A 16,281-nucleotide genomic window follows, 5' to 3' on the forward strand; every position below is an offset into this window, starting at 1 on the left:
ATTATGGATTAAAATGGCCTTTTTGCTGCAATTACCTAACCCCCCATTACAGTATCAAGGCACATCAAATTCCTCTGTTAAACAAGTGTAGTACTAGGCTCAGACCTTAGTGAACCAGTAGAACACTCAGTGTAAACTGACATCTACCTATTCTTCTTTAGCTATGAGCAATACTTTCTGTTCCTCTCTTTACTCTGTTCCAATCTGCCCTTTTAATAACTGAACATCTCGAATACAAAACTGCTCTGGCTATCACTTATATAGAGCCCATGAGAAACCTTGTCATTATTAAGTGTTATTGTGCCACAGTGTTGCTTCTTGATGTCACTAAACACCTTCCTGGCTTCCTGGACTGCAGTAGTAAAACAGGGAGGATCCTCAATCCCCAGGGCTGCAGCACCCTGTGCAGTCTCATGGCCAGTGGATCAGTGGATCCATAAACTAGAGCCAAAAGCAACTATAGACCAGAGCGGCAAGAGCCATCCACCTGTGTGGAGCCTCCCCATCAGCTCGGTATACAGCAGTTGTATCCATTTCAGAATTTGGGGCCCAAATACCAACCTGGCTAGGACCTCAAACATGTAGTCCCAGCTCAGGCAGTCAAATGCCTTCTCAAAGTCTAATTCCACCAGCCCCCGCCCCCTGGGGCATGCCTCACAGTACTGAGGACGTGGCCGGCGCCACAGATTCATCATGGTGTGCCTCCCTGGGATAAACCCACATTGGTCCTCATGTACTAATGTCCTCATCTTGGAGAAGACGGTTCGCAAGAACCCTAGTCAGAAACTCTGTGCCTCCATTTAACATGGAAAGAGGTCTGTATGAGACCACTGTCATCCGGTCCTTATCTGACTTAGATACCATCACGATGATAGCTTCCTACATAGTGACAGGGAGACTGCCACCACGCATCGCCTCAAAGTACATTTCTAGGAGGCAGTCCGAAAGGATGTCTGCATATGCCTGGTAGACTTCAGGGGGAAAGCCATCACTTCCTGGCATCTTCTCCATGGCTAGGCCTTTAATTGTAACCAGCACTTATTGTGTGGGCACAGCTTCCAATCCCTCCTTGCCTGCCGTGGTGATTGTCATAGATGAAGGTCTACCAGAAAGCCCTCGTTCCCCCCATGCTCAGTGTTCAGCAGTCTTGTGTAGAGAGTTGCCAGGTAAGCAGAAAGTTCACTATTAATTCCTGCATGCTTTTTAAAGGGATAGAATCAATGTGTGGGGCTTGCTGTTTTAGAAGCCACTCCAGCATTTGGCGAGACCGGTCTCCCTTTGCATGCAGCCTCGGTCTATAGTCACATATAGTATAATTACTGAGGGCGTCCCACAAATCGGCAATCTCTCGGCATAAAACCAGGAGAAATTTTGATATGGGCCCTTCAGCTCCACTTTGAGACTGTAGTTCAGCCTGAGTTGTCTTTCTTTTTCAGTTCAGATGCCAGATCTTTCTTAATACCATAGGTTGTTAACATACATTCCCCCCTCATCACTGCCTTCAGCGCCTCCCACTCATTCACCCGTGTCAATCCAAAATTATGCCTCAGATAGTCCTCCACTATCTGTCTAACAGCCGTTCAAAAGGGCTGGACCATCAGTGCCCTTGAGGGCAGTTGCCACAAGGGCAGCACTGTGGCCCTCCACGTCCCACGTCCCACACATTTTACCAGTAGAGGTGCATGATCCAAGAGGAATCTATAAGCTACTGTGCAGCTTACACTGGGGGGCCCAGGGTGTGAGTCACTAATGTATGGTTCAACCTGCTATATGTGTTGCGGGTGGGTGAGTGACAAGAGTTTTGCGCAAGGGTGGGATATGGAGTGCACCATATGTTAATACAACCCAGTATGGCCATTACGTCAGTCAATGCCAATGTCATCCCTGGTTTAGTGCCCTGTCTAGAGGGACTCCTGTCCAAACAGCTGTCCAGTACGCATTTATCAACACCCCCCCTCCCCCCAAATAAGTGGGACATCCATGTACAGGAGTAATAGATCCAGCAGAACCCATATAACGACCTGTCGTCTGTGTTGGGCGCACAGGAGTTCAGGAAACATACATCTTTGCTGTACAGCAGATCGCAGAGGAGCACATAGTTGTCCTCCACCTTCCAATGTATAAAGCAATGCTTTAAAGGTTTACACCAGGGACCAGCCACAGGTGCATCCATGCATAGGAGAATTAAGTCCACGAGTATGTCTCTGCCCGTATTTTTCTTTAGTTTGCATGTCTCCTCCTCAGTGAGGTGTCTCTCCTACAGCATGGCAACATGTATAACATGTCTGTGGAAAAAAGTCTGTGACCTATAGCGTTTGGTGTATGCATTGAGGCTCTTAACATTCCAGGTCACCTTGCGTAGCACTTCTGCTCTGTCATTAGCCATTGTCTGGTGGTAACCGGTGCTCCACCTGTCTCTACCTGCCTCTGTAAGGAATTGTGTGGGGTTCCAGTTGGCCGGTGTCAGTGATCCCCTTTGCGCCCTAAGGTGGGTACCTCATGGTGTGCATTCATTCCCTACCCACCCCATTTTTTCACCTGTGTAAACATCCAATATAAAGTTGAACTGGTGCTTTTCCATATTACCCCCAAACATGGAGATACTAGAACAGATGTGTGGTAACTATCATTCGGCCAACTAGGGCCAACCAACTAACTAATGACTTCTCAAAAAGTAGGCTGTTACGTGACCTACGTGTTTGGCCAGCAGGCGCCTGCCCGATCGCAGAGGCAGTCACCTCCCACGTCCCTACTGTCTGGCACCAGGAAAGACTAAGCCATCCACCTCCCGGGTGCACAAATTACCCACCGCATGCAGCTCCCGACTGAATCCAGTACACACATTGTGGAGGCTTTAACTACAACTTTCCCCCACAAATACCAGGAGTGATGTTGTGTACTTTTGTCCATCTCTTCCTCTCCATATCCCTCCTCACTATCATAAAACACAGAAGCTCTGCTAAACACGGACCATCAGTATTTCCCTTCCTCTCCTTCTTCCCGGTCACTGGAAAGGGATTCGTTATTGGATGTCTGTGAACACCAAAGTACCTAATTCGGAACAGTCAAGTAAAAAACTATGCTCTTATGGCATAAAGGGGGAGAAGTAAAGTTTTAAATGTTAAAGGTTTCTCTGCACCGGATTGTTAAGGATCACTGCTCCATCATGTATAGCAAGGTGAGGCTAATCATAGGTGAAAGACAACTTTAAGGCTAGAAATCTGAAAAAGTGCCTCTTCAAGGTGAGGAAGTGACACCCAACGCTCCTTCCACCCCCCCACCCCCCCTGAAGATATACCTTAGTACCAGAAATTCACAAATCAGTGTTCCATTAATTTTTGAAACTTATCAAAGTTGCCTAGTTTTCTCGCACTCTCCCCCCATAGACATTGACTCACTGGCTTTTTTGCATCTTCCACCTCTCGGATACTCAGGTTTTCCAAGGGTATAATTCCGCGGGGCTCCTTGTCCTACAAGGAAAAACAAATACAAAATTTAAATCGATATGTATCTGTTTGTAGCATGCAGTGTTGTAGATTCACATGTTCTGCATACTACAGACATCTAGAGCTGGAATTTGAGGTTTGTAAATTGTTTTTCTTTTAAGAAGACTTTCGGGTTACAAGATGTGCTGTAACTTCTCCCTTAGTGGGCAATGCACGTAGGCTTTGACTCTTCTTAAGATTGTTTTTGGCACAGGAGGTGGGAATGTAACTGGAGCGTTGAGCGAGTATAGCATGGTGCACGAGGTGTATTGTGCATTGTCAACTGGTTAATATTAGATGAGATCTACAATCTATAGAGACTTTCAGGGAGGATGAAGGGTGGATTGTGATGAAGAATGTATACCTCAGGGGATGTGACTTTTGCCCTGCTGTTCTCTTTTCACTGACCTTTAAGTTTCATTGATATTGATTACAGTGCTGACAATACATCCTCCAAGAGCAATGCCTAAACACTGATGATTGCTTTATAGGTCACTGTAAGATTATGTCTGCTTTCCAGACTCTGGCTTCAGCACTCTCTGACCACCCCTTTCCCCAAGTCATTTTAACCCCGCCTCCTCCCTCCCTCCCGTTCTTATTGTATTTAGTGAATCAATTTTATATTGTGAAGAGGTTTTCTTGGACAGGTGCAAAGATCTTTTGCTGGTAATATATTCTGTCATGGAAATTTCTGTAATTTGTAAAGCAATGTTTAGGTTTGTGCTCACACAGTCATTGCATGTGTGATAATCTTAATAAAGAACTGCCTTGAAAAGTAAACAGGAGATTGTGGTTCTTCAATTTCTGCTGAAACTTTACTCTGATGTTGAGTAAACCTGTACACTCTGAATGTTGGAAAATGTTCAAAATATACTTGGGAGATCCTGGAGAGCCTTCTGACAAACATTTTATTACTTGTAGTGCCTGGTCAATGGAATAGGCCTCAAATAACTTCATTGTTCACTGATTAGTCTATTGCATCTCTAGAATTTGTCTCCTTTCTTTAGGAGTATCTGGTGTGTTTAATGAGAGCAAAGGCACCCTCTGTTGTTTTTTAGCATCACGTTTCTTTCAAGATCCATGTTCAGTAAACATTGCATGATGAACATCACTTCACAAGCTGATGCCCAGAAAATATAGAAGAGCAGAGTCTGCAGTGAGCATGCACATGGGTCTCTAAAATGTAACTTTTGTCGTCCACATATGTGAAGGGCACCTTTGCCCTCAGTTGTGACATCACACCAGTATGAAGGTGGTAGGACTTATGGATTAGTGGTTCCAAAGTAATTATAGGAAATAGCATGCATTTTGTTCAGGACAAACCCAGGAGGACATCCACAACAGTAATTCAAATGAATACTGATGCATAGATACTCCTGCCATCAGCTACATTAAAGTGCCTCAAATTGGTAATGTCAGTTATACCCAGCTCTTGCGTGGTCACATTTAAATTTCTGAATGTGAATTGAGGTAAACAGTACTATTTTTCGGAGTGCCACATGTTGCTGCATTGTTAGCCCAAAAAGGTCAACAGGCTATACTCAAACCTCAATTCCTCATATAAATGTGCACTATTACACTTTGTAGAAGACCAGAAGATTTTTGGACCACAGTGAGACCTATTCTGGGACATCTGTAATGGCCATTGGGCAGTCCCAGCAGTGCCTCCCTTCCCCATATCACAATTACTGTGTACTTACCGTGGTGTATTCAAAGTAGTAAAGACAGTTGTCGGTCAGAATAAACCAGCGTCTCTTCCAAGTCTTGACGCGTCCACCTGTAAAGTGAAGAGACGGACGTTCGACAAAAAGGCAACAAAGCAAAGCACAGACACAAAGCAGGAAGTGTTAATTACTAGAGGAGAGTCCAGAAAAAGAGGAGGCATCAAGGATTAAAAGCATGGCACGGGAAAACTACAAGTTTACAATTATTGTACAGATAAAAGTCAGATTGAAAAACATGAAAAACATACAAAGCTTAATGCTCAAAGCATCTACACAATGCAAGAACCAGTGTCGAACAAGCAGGTCGGACTGTCCAAAAGCCAGGCATCCCCTGAAACCAGGGTGGAAGTAGGAGAGGAAACAGAAGGGGGAGAATGACTGAGCTGGCGACAGAGTGGCAAAACGTGGGGAAGGAGGAATAGAATTGTTCTGAGTTAGAAAAACAGCTGCCATGGATCAAATTCAAGGGAAAGCGTGAAAGAATATACTGAGAAAACATTGGGGATTATGGAGAGCAAGAAGCGTCTAATGGTTGGTGGAAAGAGATTCTTAGGCACTCAGGGGCATCTTTCAACACCTTTACAATTTTACCATAGGGAACTTCATATATGATGTTACATTCGGCAACAGATGATACCAGTGAAAAAAGACTTAAGTCCAGTTTTAGGAGCTAGAGGGAAACAGATTCCACCCTGTACAGTCACTGTGCTTATCTCCAACACTGTAGACAAATTACAAGGATATGTGGGGCTGGCATAAAGCCTATTTATTTTGGAAAGGAGGACAATGTTAAATAATGAGTAGTATTTACGGATATTTCAAGTGTCTTTTTTTGGTAGTCAAGATATCCCTTTCTGGCACCAGCATTACCCCTCTCAGGCATGCAATGCAGTCTCAACAATTAGGGGCCTTCTGAGGGCCTGGGATGCACTCAATGCACAGCTAAAGGGTAATGCACTGAAACAGAATGCCCTAATTTACACTTTACAATGCAGCAGTGCATGCCTCATACACCGGCATATCAACCCCTTCTCACCCCAAAAGGCCGCACGTTTTCCTCACTCATATTTAAACAGAACAACATTAGTAAAAGAAGTGTAAACTTTCCTTTCCCACAAAACACACAACACAGAGGCAGCACGTGTCAAATTCCTCCACATTTAGTACAGGTAGATCACATACAACAGCACAGCAATTTCACAAATGCACAGAACATATACAGACTAGGCAGGAGCAATGCAAGTGCCCTTAAAAAATAAAAACAGCACAAACAGCAGTGGACACATCCCTCACGCACAGAGTAAAAACAACACTGACAGCAGCAAGGCAAGCATTCCCAACACACAGAAGATGTACAGCCCAGTCAGCATCCACAAAAGAGAACTGAAAATATAAAAGCCAAGGTGCATGCAACCATGCTTAGCTATATCACTGTGTCCATGTGGGAGACAAACGTTTAGTAGATAGTGAAAGGTTTTATTCAGCACAGCTTTTGTCAGACATGTCGAATGTGGGCATGGATGCATTAACAGAAGAAGCATCACAAACACCCCAATAAAGCAAAAAGACAAATGCAGCTGGCATAATGGAGGCAAATGGAATTCGGATACCCTGGGTGGTGCCCGTAATAAGAGAACAAACAACCAAAAAATAAGGAAGAAGCACATGGGTTTGAGAAGCTGGGAGCATGTGTACAGTCCCCAAGGAAGTATCTGTAATTAAGAAACAAGGATAGATACGTTTTATATTCTCTGAGAAGTCCCTGCCAAATTCCATTGTAAGCCAACATGTTACACCATCCCCAAAGATGTAAACCCAATCCATCCTATAGTATCTAACATCCTTGTATTGTCCTCAAGGAAGTAGCCCCTCTCTATCCCAATTTAAACCAAGCACCACATACAGTCGCAAAAGACTGCAGATTAAGCACAATGTAATATGCTCATGGTGGTAAATCCTGGAACAATCATATTTCACTTAGAAGCATCTTCTATGTTCACGGCAGACTCAGAGTACTACCCCATTTCAGGCTTACATCATTGTACTGCTCCAAGAAGTAACACAATCGCTGCAGGCTAAGGCCCACATAATTTGAGTGGAGAAATCCCTGGTGCATCTCTTTTGTTTTTCAACTAGTTCACAGTGAGCTAAAAGAAGTAACCCTAGATTCATCCCATTTCAAATGCCTTGCGCAGATCACAAAGGTGGAACTCATTATCAATCCATCCACCAGGGAGCACAGAGAGATAGACTGAGGTGTGGAGCGAAAGAATAAGAAAGGGAGGAAACAAGAGGTAAGGAAGTCTATGAATGGAAGCTGGTAACCTTAATATACATTTGTTATATTGTTATTCAAGTTTCCAGCTATCAGACCCACTCATGTGCTTAGTTATTTTACAAGTATGTTCCTCTCAAAGTTCCATTCCTATACCCAGGTATCCAGTACTTATTACGTCCCAAAACCATTCCTATACCTGTGGCCCGATATTGGAGTGCCAATGTTATCCTCTCTTAGTCTCTGTCTGGGATCTGGAATTGCAGCCTTCACAAGGTTTTTCTTTCAGCTCTAATGGGTTCTGCATGTACATTCTATAGAGGATGTCCACTTAGTTCCAACCATCTGCCCTGCCATTACAGTCCAATAGTTTCTGTGATTTCACTTGTATGCATTGTTATTACAATAGCCACGTCTCCTTTTGACAGTCTAATGTGTCTGCTCTTATTTTACAGTCCTTCATGTTTTCTTCTCAGACACGTGTTAATTGTCTTTGTATTACACACCTCACAGATTTCTCCAATGAAAGCTTGTCCCGTGTCATGATACTAAAAGTGGCCTTTTGATCTATGCAGTCTGCTTTTCCATTACCACCCCAAGAGGATTTCACATCAACCCAAAGGCTGTGTCCTAGAACTACAAAGTCCACAAGGTTTGTCCTTTGGCAGATTTTGATAAGTTGACTCATAAAGAAAAACTTGCCATGCTCTCTGGTAATAGGAAAGGAGGACAGAGAGCGATGGATAAATACCACAAACTGGTTATAATGCAACATCTATTCCAAAAACTTCAGATTCTGTTTGTCCATGTACTCCATACACAGAAGAGGAAAGAAACTTGGCATACTAGTCGGATAAAGTTATCTTTTTTGTCATTCATTACTATTAGGCTTTGGCTCTTTAATTCCCAGCACCCCCTTGCTTATCTTTCGACAATCAGTAAGAACAATAACAGAGGTGGATCCTTTTGAAGAGGACAGAAAAAACAGCACCCATATAGTTAATAGTTTCTGCCTGTGTGTGGCAGGATACCCAAGGATTGAGAATGGGAGAGAACAGAAAGACTAGTATTAATTTCGTAGCTAAAATACAACTTCGTGCTTTTTAAAGGAGAAGAAAAGTTGCTTTTGTAACTGCACAGGTTTGGTAGCTGATACTCTGGTCTCCGTCAAGGATAACCACAACATTTTCAGCTGACTTTACAAAGGTGACAGGTAGACAAAGGAAAGACGACCACATAATGGCCTTGAAACCATATCTCAAAGCTATCAATAAAGAGCTTTGTGGTTGGTAATACACATGTCAGCAAGGATACAAAGGCAGAAATTCAGTAACTGGAGTGCATTCCACGGGAAGAACAAAGAGGCAGTGGAGGGTAAACACTGGATAGGACAATCAACAAACTAAGCAAACAGGCATAGATATGATCTGCATCACCACAGAACCACTGGATGAAGCATCAAGAGCAGAAGGAATGCAGAATTCAAGTGTGGTGGGCAATGTACCTACATTCCATTTTCCTTGGCCACAGCTCTGGCCTGACTGGTGGAATGTGTAGGGACATATAAGCTCGGCGATTGCCCTTATACGGAGTAGTTTTGAAATGCACAGGATGGAACCAATCTGGCAATACTTGTCTGTGAAGTAGCCTTTTCTAAGTCAGGTTCACTGTATGTTATGACAAGCTGGTTACAAACAGAGGTGTCTCTGATTGAGTACAGATAGAATTGAACTGTACGCCGGACAATGATGTTATTTAACACCTCATGAGCAAACAAGAGTGAAGGCGTGAATTAATGGAATGCAAGTTAAATCTCCTTTAAGTGAAATTCAGCTAAAACCTTTCCAATGAATGAGTGATGTGCCTAGAGTGTCACCTTGTCACAGTGGAAATTGGTATATTATTCGGAGCCACAGATGTCTTGTAGCTTGCTGAAATACTTTGATCTTGGAACGGCACATGAGAACATTATTTTGCACGAAATTAATTCTAAATGTCAAACAGCCATGAAATGGCTGCGCATGAGAAATGATGGAAAAAGGCTCAAGTGCTACATGTTAGTAGGTCTTACCATGTAAACAAATTTAACAGGCCAGTCTGATGACATGTAGTAGTCTCGCCGAGGCAGGACATGATTCACCGAGTCAATTCATGGGGCTTTCCATATTTGCTTAGTAGGTCTTATAAATATCTACTATTGTGGAGTCCTCAGTTTCTGTTCTGGCTATAATACAGCAGCTGAAGTAAGGACACCTCTGTGGCCGATTTGGATGAGCACTAACCTGTGAAGAATACCTTATAAATTACAACAAATTGACCAGCGAATATACAGTCCCAACCTCAGCAGAGTTAATATTAAATAGCAAGAAAGTGAGTAAGCCTCTTTTCAAGAAAAGCTTTTCTTAAGCTTCAGTGGAGACCATGACACCATTCTATGTTCCGCAAGTAGCGATTCAGGTGTTCATATCCTGAAGAAAGCGATGATTTGCTTCATCCAATTTACACTGAAACATGTTGAAAACTGATCTGAAATGTATGGACATGCCAGCATCAGTTAATGAGACTGTTGAGCTCCTTGCCCAATTGTCAGTGTCCTTTCAATCTTTCTTGCCCAATGCATAGGTTTTCCTTGTTCCATCTAGTGAGTGCAGGAGCCTGGCACTAGCAACACACTGTTGATCAGCATGTTCAGTAAAATGAGCAGATCAGGGCCACACATCTGTATGACAAAAAAAATGGTTGGGAGAATAAGTATTTTTCTCAACAATCAACTTATCTAAGCAGGGGACAACATTAGGACAGCTATGCTGCGAGGAGGATGGACATATGTCACATTAGCTTATCTCATAGCTTACTATGGTTCCTGTTAACTTTTACAGTTAAACATTAGTCATTGGCTTTGCTTCTACTTGACAATTTAACAAATGGGAGACCAAGCACAATATTTGGTATCTAGACAGTGATGAGTGAGGATTATCCTGTTGCAAATCTATCTGTCGTAACAAGGGAGATTTTGTGTTTTATTTATTGAGTATGAGGGTTATCTCAGTAATTTGCTTTCCTGTTCGCCATTCTTATTATAAATGACAGTGCCTGCAGGGTTTTTGTGTGGAACAAAAAGTACCTTACATTAGGAGTGTTGTCCATTTTATCTGTATCTCCAAAATAAGAGTGGCAGATATGACATTTTGTGCCCAGTGTACTAGTACAAGAGCAGGAATTGTCTACACTAAAGTTGGGAGCACAGGGAATAATGTGTTATCTTTACTAGAATGACAGAGCAAAGAAACAGTCGATATCTGAGGTGCACATGTGGTAATTGCTACATCTCTGGAACTCTGCTTGATACATTATCCATCAAAGAAGGAATACCATATCAGAAGCGATGATAAATTGGAACTCATTCTCATAGTCACTGTAGTCCAAATCTGTAGATGGCGAATATGCTGCTACATCCTCCAGCGATCCAAACTTTCCAAAGAAGGTTACAGTCAAAGATGACTTGTATCGAAACGGTTTGCCTGAGGCAGACAAAGAAAGCTGCGGAAGAGTCCAAGCTAGGCTAAAGCGATATATGGCAGGGGAGGCGTGATGAAGAGAAACGTCAAGATCTGGTAAAAAGGGTCAAAAGAGGAAGGAAGTGTTGTATACTCATTTGGTGAAGAAGGAAAGAGATAGGTGCCATACATTTGCAACTCCTGGGTTTCTTCCAATGGCACGCGCAAACTTGCAGTTAGTAAACCTATAGCAAGCCTATGTAATACTGTGCTATCCAGTATCAGGGCTGAAACTTGACGAGTCAGTAGCAAGTTTCGTCAGACTGTGGCTGACTTGATGGGCGCCAGCAGCAGGAGGACTTGATACTCCATGATGATTCTCTCAATGTCAAGAGAGCAGTGAAGACCTGACCTCCAAAAAAGGTACAATGGATGGAGAAGTTTCCCAGCTCTTGGAACAACTTTCCATACTAATGCGCCCAGTTGAAACAGATCTGAACCCACAGTGCAACAGTGAGCTGAAACCTTTCCTGAGACCACACCAACACAAAAAAATTATCCCAACTCAATGATGTAACTGGATCTTGGAGCAAAGGAAGGTGCAGTCCCAGAAGACCATTCCATGGACCTTAAAAATAAAATTCAGCCAGAACAACTTACCAGGTATCAGAAGGATTGTTGTCTGTGACTTCTCAACTTCTTAAGACTTTTTGGAGGTGCAGTTTTTTTTACCCAATGTAGGCGACTTTCATGCGGTATAGTGTGTCCTGCTTTTTTCACAGACTGATGGAGTGCTTGGTACCATGCCTGGTTTCCAAGATGTTCTCATTACTGTGCCTACCACTCTTCTAAACCACACCCATCCTACGCGCCAGACACTTTGTCAGACCTAATCCAGATACCTATACATAAAATAATAGACCAACTGATGCGACCTGCTTGTGGTACTTCATCTGTAATCCTGAATAATGTGAAATAGTCTTTATCAGCCAAAGAAAAAGAAGAAAAAGGAGAAAGCAGATAAAACCCAAACCATAGATATAGCAGTGGTGCTATGTCACAAATCTGCAGAGCACAAGCAAAGCAAGTTCCAGTCCACACACATCAGCTAACAAAGTGCACATCTGCCTAGAAAGTGTGGCTTGGTCAGGTATATGCACTCACATACACAGTACCAAAGCAGATAAATCTCGGTGCTAACAGCTTTGTTGAGCCAGGTCATCTCCTTCCACACGACAATAAAAGCAATTAAGTGTATTCTACCGTTCATCCAGCAAAACTTGGGCACTAGCATATTTGGGTTGTGACTGAACATCAGGTTTAATTATAACAACCTGCCAGTTGGGCATGCCTGCACAAATAGACCCACTGCAGAGGGTCAAGTACTCTGCTGGTGAAATACCAGCAGCCTAAAAATTCAAAACTCCCTCACCACCCCTTGTTGTAAATATTTTTGTCCACCCTAAGCGTGGAAGGGTATACTCAGACATGAGTCCCTTGCTCATTGCACCATCAGGATTCAAGCAAGCCGGGCCGAAGACGGCTGAAATGCCAGAAACCGGTCCCCGGAAGCTTGTTTCCTTCCCAGTGTAAGAATTGGCTTTTGTAGTTTGGTTTGCCCTGTTCCCATCATGCACTGGGACAGGAACAGACTAATTTGCATACAGCCAGGTTCTGAAACTGGGATGGTGCAGTGAGCTAAAAAACGGTGTTGGATCTAGCCCTGATCTCTTGACTGGGTGAGAGTATTCTGCTTAATTCAGAGACTCTGTCCCTCACCACCCCTTGTTGTAAATAAAAATTCAAAACAGCAATCCCTTTGCAATAGGAAAGCCTCAGAATGTACACCAAAGTTTGAAATGAAAAGTATTATGGCTTTTATAAAACAAACTCCAGCACTACTTTTAGGGGAACTGAAAATTTACCAATTTATCTCCGTCTTGCAACACCCTCTTCTGAATTTGTGGTCAAGAATGCGGACCAACTGGATAGAATCAAATTTGCCTCTCTAGCAATGGCCTTGCATCCTCATTCTCCTTTGAAAAGGCCACTTCTGTTGAGCATTGTTTTGTAATCTATGATTTGATAAAATTATAGATGAAATTCCAACAAAAAAATGAAATATAGTATAAAACTTGCTCTTACTTTGTCTCTGCTGTTTGACCAAATGTAGTGCATAGTACTGTATGCACTAAATAATTAAATGTCTTTCGTTTTTTTCCTTTGTATTGGATGCACCATGGTTAGCAGTCACTAAAGAATACCCTAATCTGCTTAAAATGTAAAAAGGCTTCCTAAACTTTTGCCGGAATTGTTTTGCTGGCTTAACATAGTTTTAACCCTTCTACCTAAAAATAATACAAAGAGTTATTTTATTTGCAAAGGTAAAATTATATCTGCCTCTTAGTCATTGGGAACCAGGCAAGAGATTTTCTTGCTGTATCCTGGGATTCCAGTCCCTAAATTTCCTCTCTCTGTTCTATGACTCATGGACTGGTGTCAACAGCCACATAGTTCCTCTCTATAGCTCTTGTTCTTGAACTTGATCTGCACCTTCGTAAGATATAGCATATTGCCTAGCTCAGATTCCACAACAGCTGAGGGATAATTTCGCAGGCTGACCTTTCCTCCAGGTGAATGGTTTGTCTTAAAACAGTAAGGAGCTGCCCAGGATTTCCAGAAACAACCATATTTGAAGGATGAGGACGAAGGGAGAGAGGGGACATAATTGAGGTGCTCGATGTAATACCATGGGACAGTGTCTTTAATGCTTAGTTGTGTCCAACCACTAGTGGGTATATAATATTATTCTGGACTGCCGCTGACTCCTGGCACATTAGATAAGGCCTCTAAAACCCCTCATTATTACTATCTCCCACTGTTTCCGCATCAGGTCTCCCAAGTGTGCTTGACACACATAACCACTTCCCCATCCCAAACACCATCCGACAATCACACATGACTTCAAAAGATGCTCCCATGTACACTTCCCCAGGGACTGTGCATTGATTTTAAGCACCAGCAAAAAACAGCACAAATCAGCATACATAGTGGGAGTGAGGCATGGAACCGCAAAGCACCCATAGGAACATGTTAGGCAGGCAGCCAAGTACAAGAGAGCAGGGGCAGCAGAGAGCAGGTTTACGTACCTCCTGAGGTGTGGGGGAGGAAGGGAGGAGCCATAAATCATGGGAACATATAAACAAGGGAGAAAAAAAAATTAAAACAAAGGAATCAGGCAGTGTCATTGGAATATCCTATAAGAGCAGCCGCACTGGCCACACTCCAGGCTCTTAGAAAGGCAATATATTAACAAAGTAGGGTATGCAGCACATCTGAGGAAGGGAAGTGGGATTAACAGAGCAGAGATTGCCGCATGCACCAACCTAGAAATGTGCAAAATCTTAATGGAGTAGGGTTTGCAGGATGCTCAGGGCCATCAGTGAGGCTATTCTAATAGAGCAGTGCATGTCATGAGGACCTTAACAAAACACGGTATACCGCACACCTCAGCTCAAATAGTGTAAAAGTAGTTCATAACAAGTAAATGCAGCACCCACAGGCCCAAACAGATGGAGTAGACTAAAACTGAGTAGGGTATGCAAAATGCCAGAATACGAATGATGAGAATATCCTGAAATAATGAAGTATGCACCAAGTCACCTTGACATATAGTGAGAATATTCTTATGGAGCATGGTACGTTACACTTCTGAGCCTCCAAAGTGCCAAAATATCACTGTGGCGGGGTTACAAGCATGTTTCAGCACTACAAGTGAAAATGGTGTAACAGAGCAAAGTTTAAGGCACATGTGAGAATGGAGACAGTTCGGCAGAGAAAATAACCTAAAAGAAAAGGGTATGCAGCATGCCCGAGTATCATTAGGATGTCTTAACAGAGCAGGGTAAAAGCGTGGCAAAGCATGACTGTGGAACTATACTACCAGAACTGAGAATTCGCCACCCCTAAAAGATAGATGAAAGAAACATCCCAACAGAGGAGGGGGCTATCCAGCACACTTGGAACAAAATATCAAAAATATCCTACGAGAGCAGGATTTGCGGCATACATGGGACAAAGCAGGTAACGAAAATGCTACTTACCTGTTACTACAATTCTCCAGTGTTTGTAAATTTCCTAGAATAAGATGGTTTGAATAGTTGACTTAGGAATCCTTGTAATTTACAATAGCAGTTTTACAAATAATTTTAAAACAGGAACCCACTGACATTATCTTTAGTACTAGTTATTTAGTGGATTGCTCTGGCCTCATCCGCAGAGGACATCTTAGACTATGGGCCCCATTTATATCTTGGCGGTATGTATAGTCCATCACAAGGACGGTGTATACATACTGCCAAGATAAACACACATTGCCAAATGTAAAAGCAGGCAGACCTTAGGTTTAATCACGGTAGCGACTACTCTATCTCTGCTGTGAGTAAACCTCTCTGAGTCTGACTACCTTATGTAGTAAGGGCTGTCTGACGCAGACCTTTAATTCTGCCTGCCTAATTAAGATGGGTGGAATTGGAGATGGGTTTTCACTGCCTGTCACCAGCACAAAAATCGTGACGGTAGGAAGCAGTGAAAACTGCTAAATGCTTCCCTCGCAATGGCAGAAGAGTCCCATGGTGAGGGAGACATTTTTTTAAACCCTTTTAGGATTTTCTTTTTGAAAATTAAAAATAAAACGGTTTGGTGCAGGGCTCGGTCATGTTGACGGAGCCCTGCACCAAACTGTAAACAGCACTGACAGGAACTGCTGACGATGGCTCCTGCATATGCTTTGGAAACGTCAGTTCAGTTTTGACTTCTAAATTAGGCGGACGGTATCTCCATCAGGACGGATCTAAATTAGGCCCTTTGTCTAAACTACGAGCATGTTGAGTATATTCTAGTGCCATGTTGTGTCACAAGCAAAGAGGTTGTACAAGGTGAATATATGAACTGTACTATTAAGCAAGAAGGATTAGTTACTTACCTGTAATCCTAGTTCTCTTCCAGGGGTATACTCATCAAAGTCATAAGCACTGAATTATCTCCGCCCATAAGCGGCAACCAGGAATATATAGACTAATACATATATATGTGTAAAATATATAAAAAGAGTACATAGTACTAAAAAAGTATACACATATACATGTATAACTAATAATATGCAGCCCTAGCCATACACAAACAGGCTAATAAAGCCATAATTACATGCCCTCTGCAGAATGAAAATAACTCATAACATTATTATGCAAGAAAAGGACCTGAGCCTTAAATGCATTCCACAGAAAACAACCTTTTATTTT

The 16,281-nt window shown here is 42.6% G+C and overlaps 1 protein-coding gene across 3 annotated transcripts in view; it reads right to left on the reverse strand.

The window, feature by feature from the left end:
* Positions 1–16,281, reverse strand: part of CYTH1 (cytohesin 1) — an 836,242-nt gene that overhangs the window by 216,625 nt on the left and 603,336 nt on the right. For all 3 annotated transcript variants that reach the window (XM_078653934.1, XM_078653933.1, XM_078653935.1), the window contains exons 10-11: positions 5,186–5,262; positions 3,399–3,470 (exon numbers count right to left, since the gene is read on the reverse strand). In XM_078653934.1, coding sequence (XP_078510060.1) covers positions 3,399–3,470; positions 5,186–5,262 — 149 coding nt within the window. The remainder of the gene's footprint in view (positions 1–3,398; positions 3,471–5,185; positions 5,263–16,281) is intronic.

This window comes from Lissotriton helveticus, chromosome 7, assembly GCF_964261635.1.
Source record: "Lissotriton helveticus chromosome 7, aLisHel1.1, whole genome shotgun sequence".
NCBI lineage: Eukaryota > Metazoa > Chordata > Amphibia > Caudata > Salamandridae > Lissotriton > Lissotriton helveticus.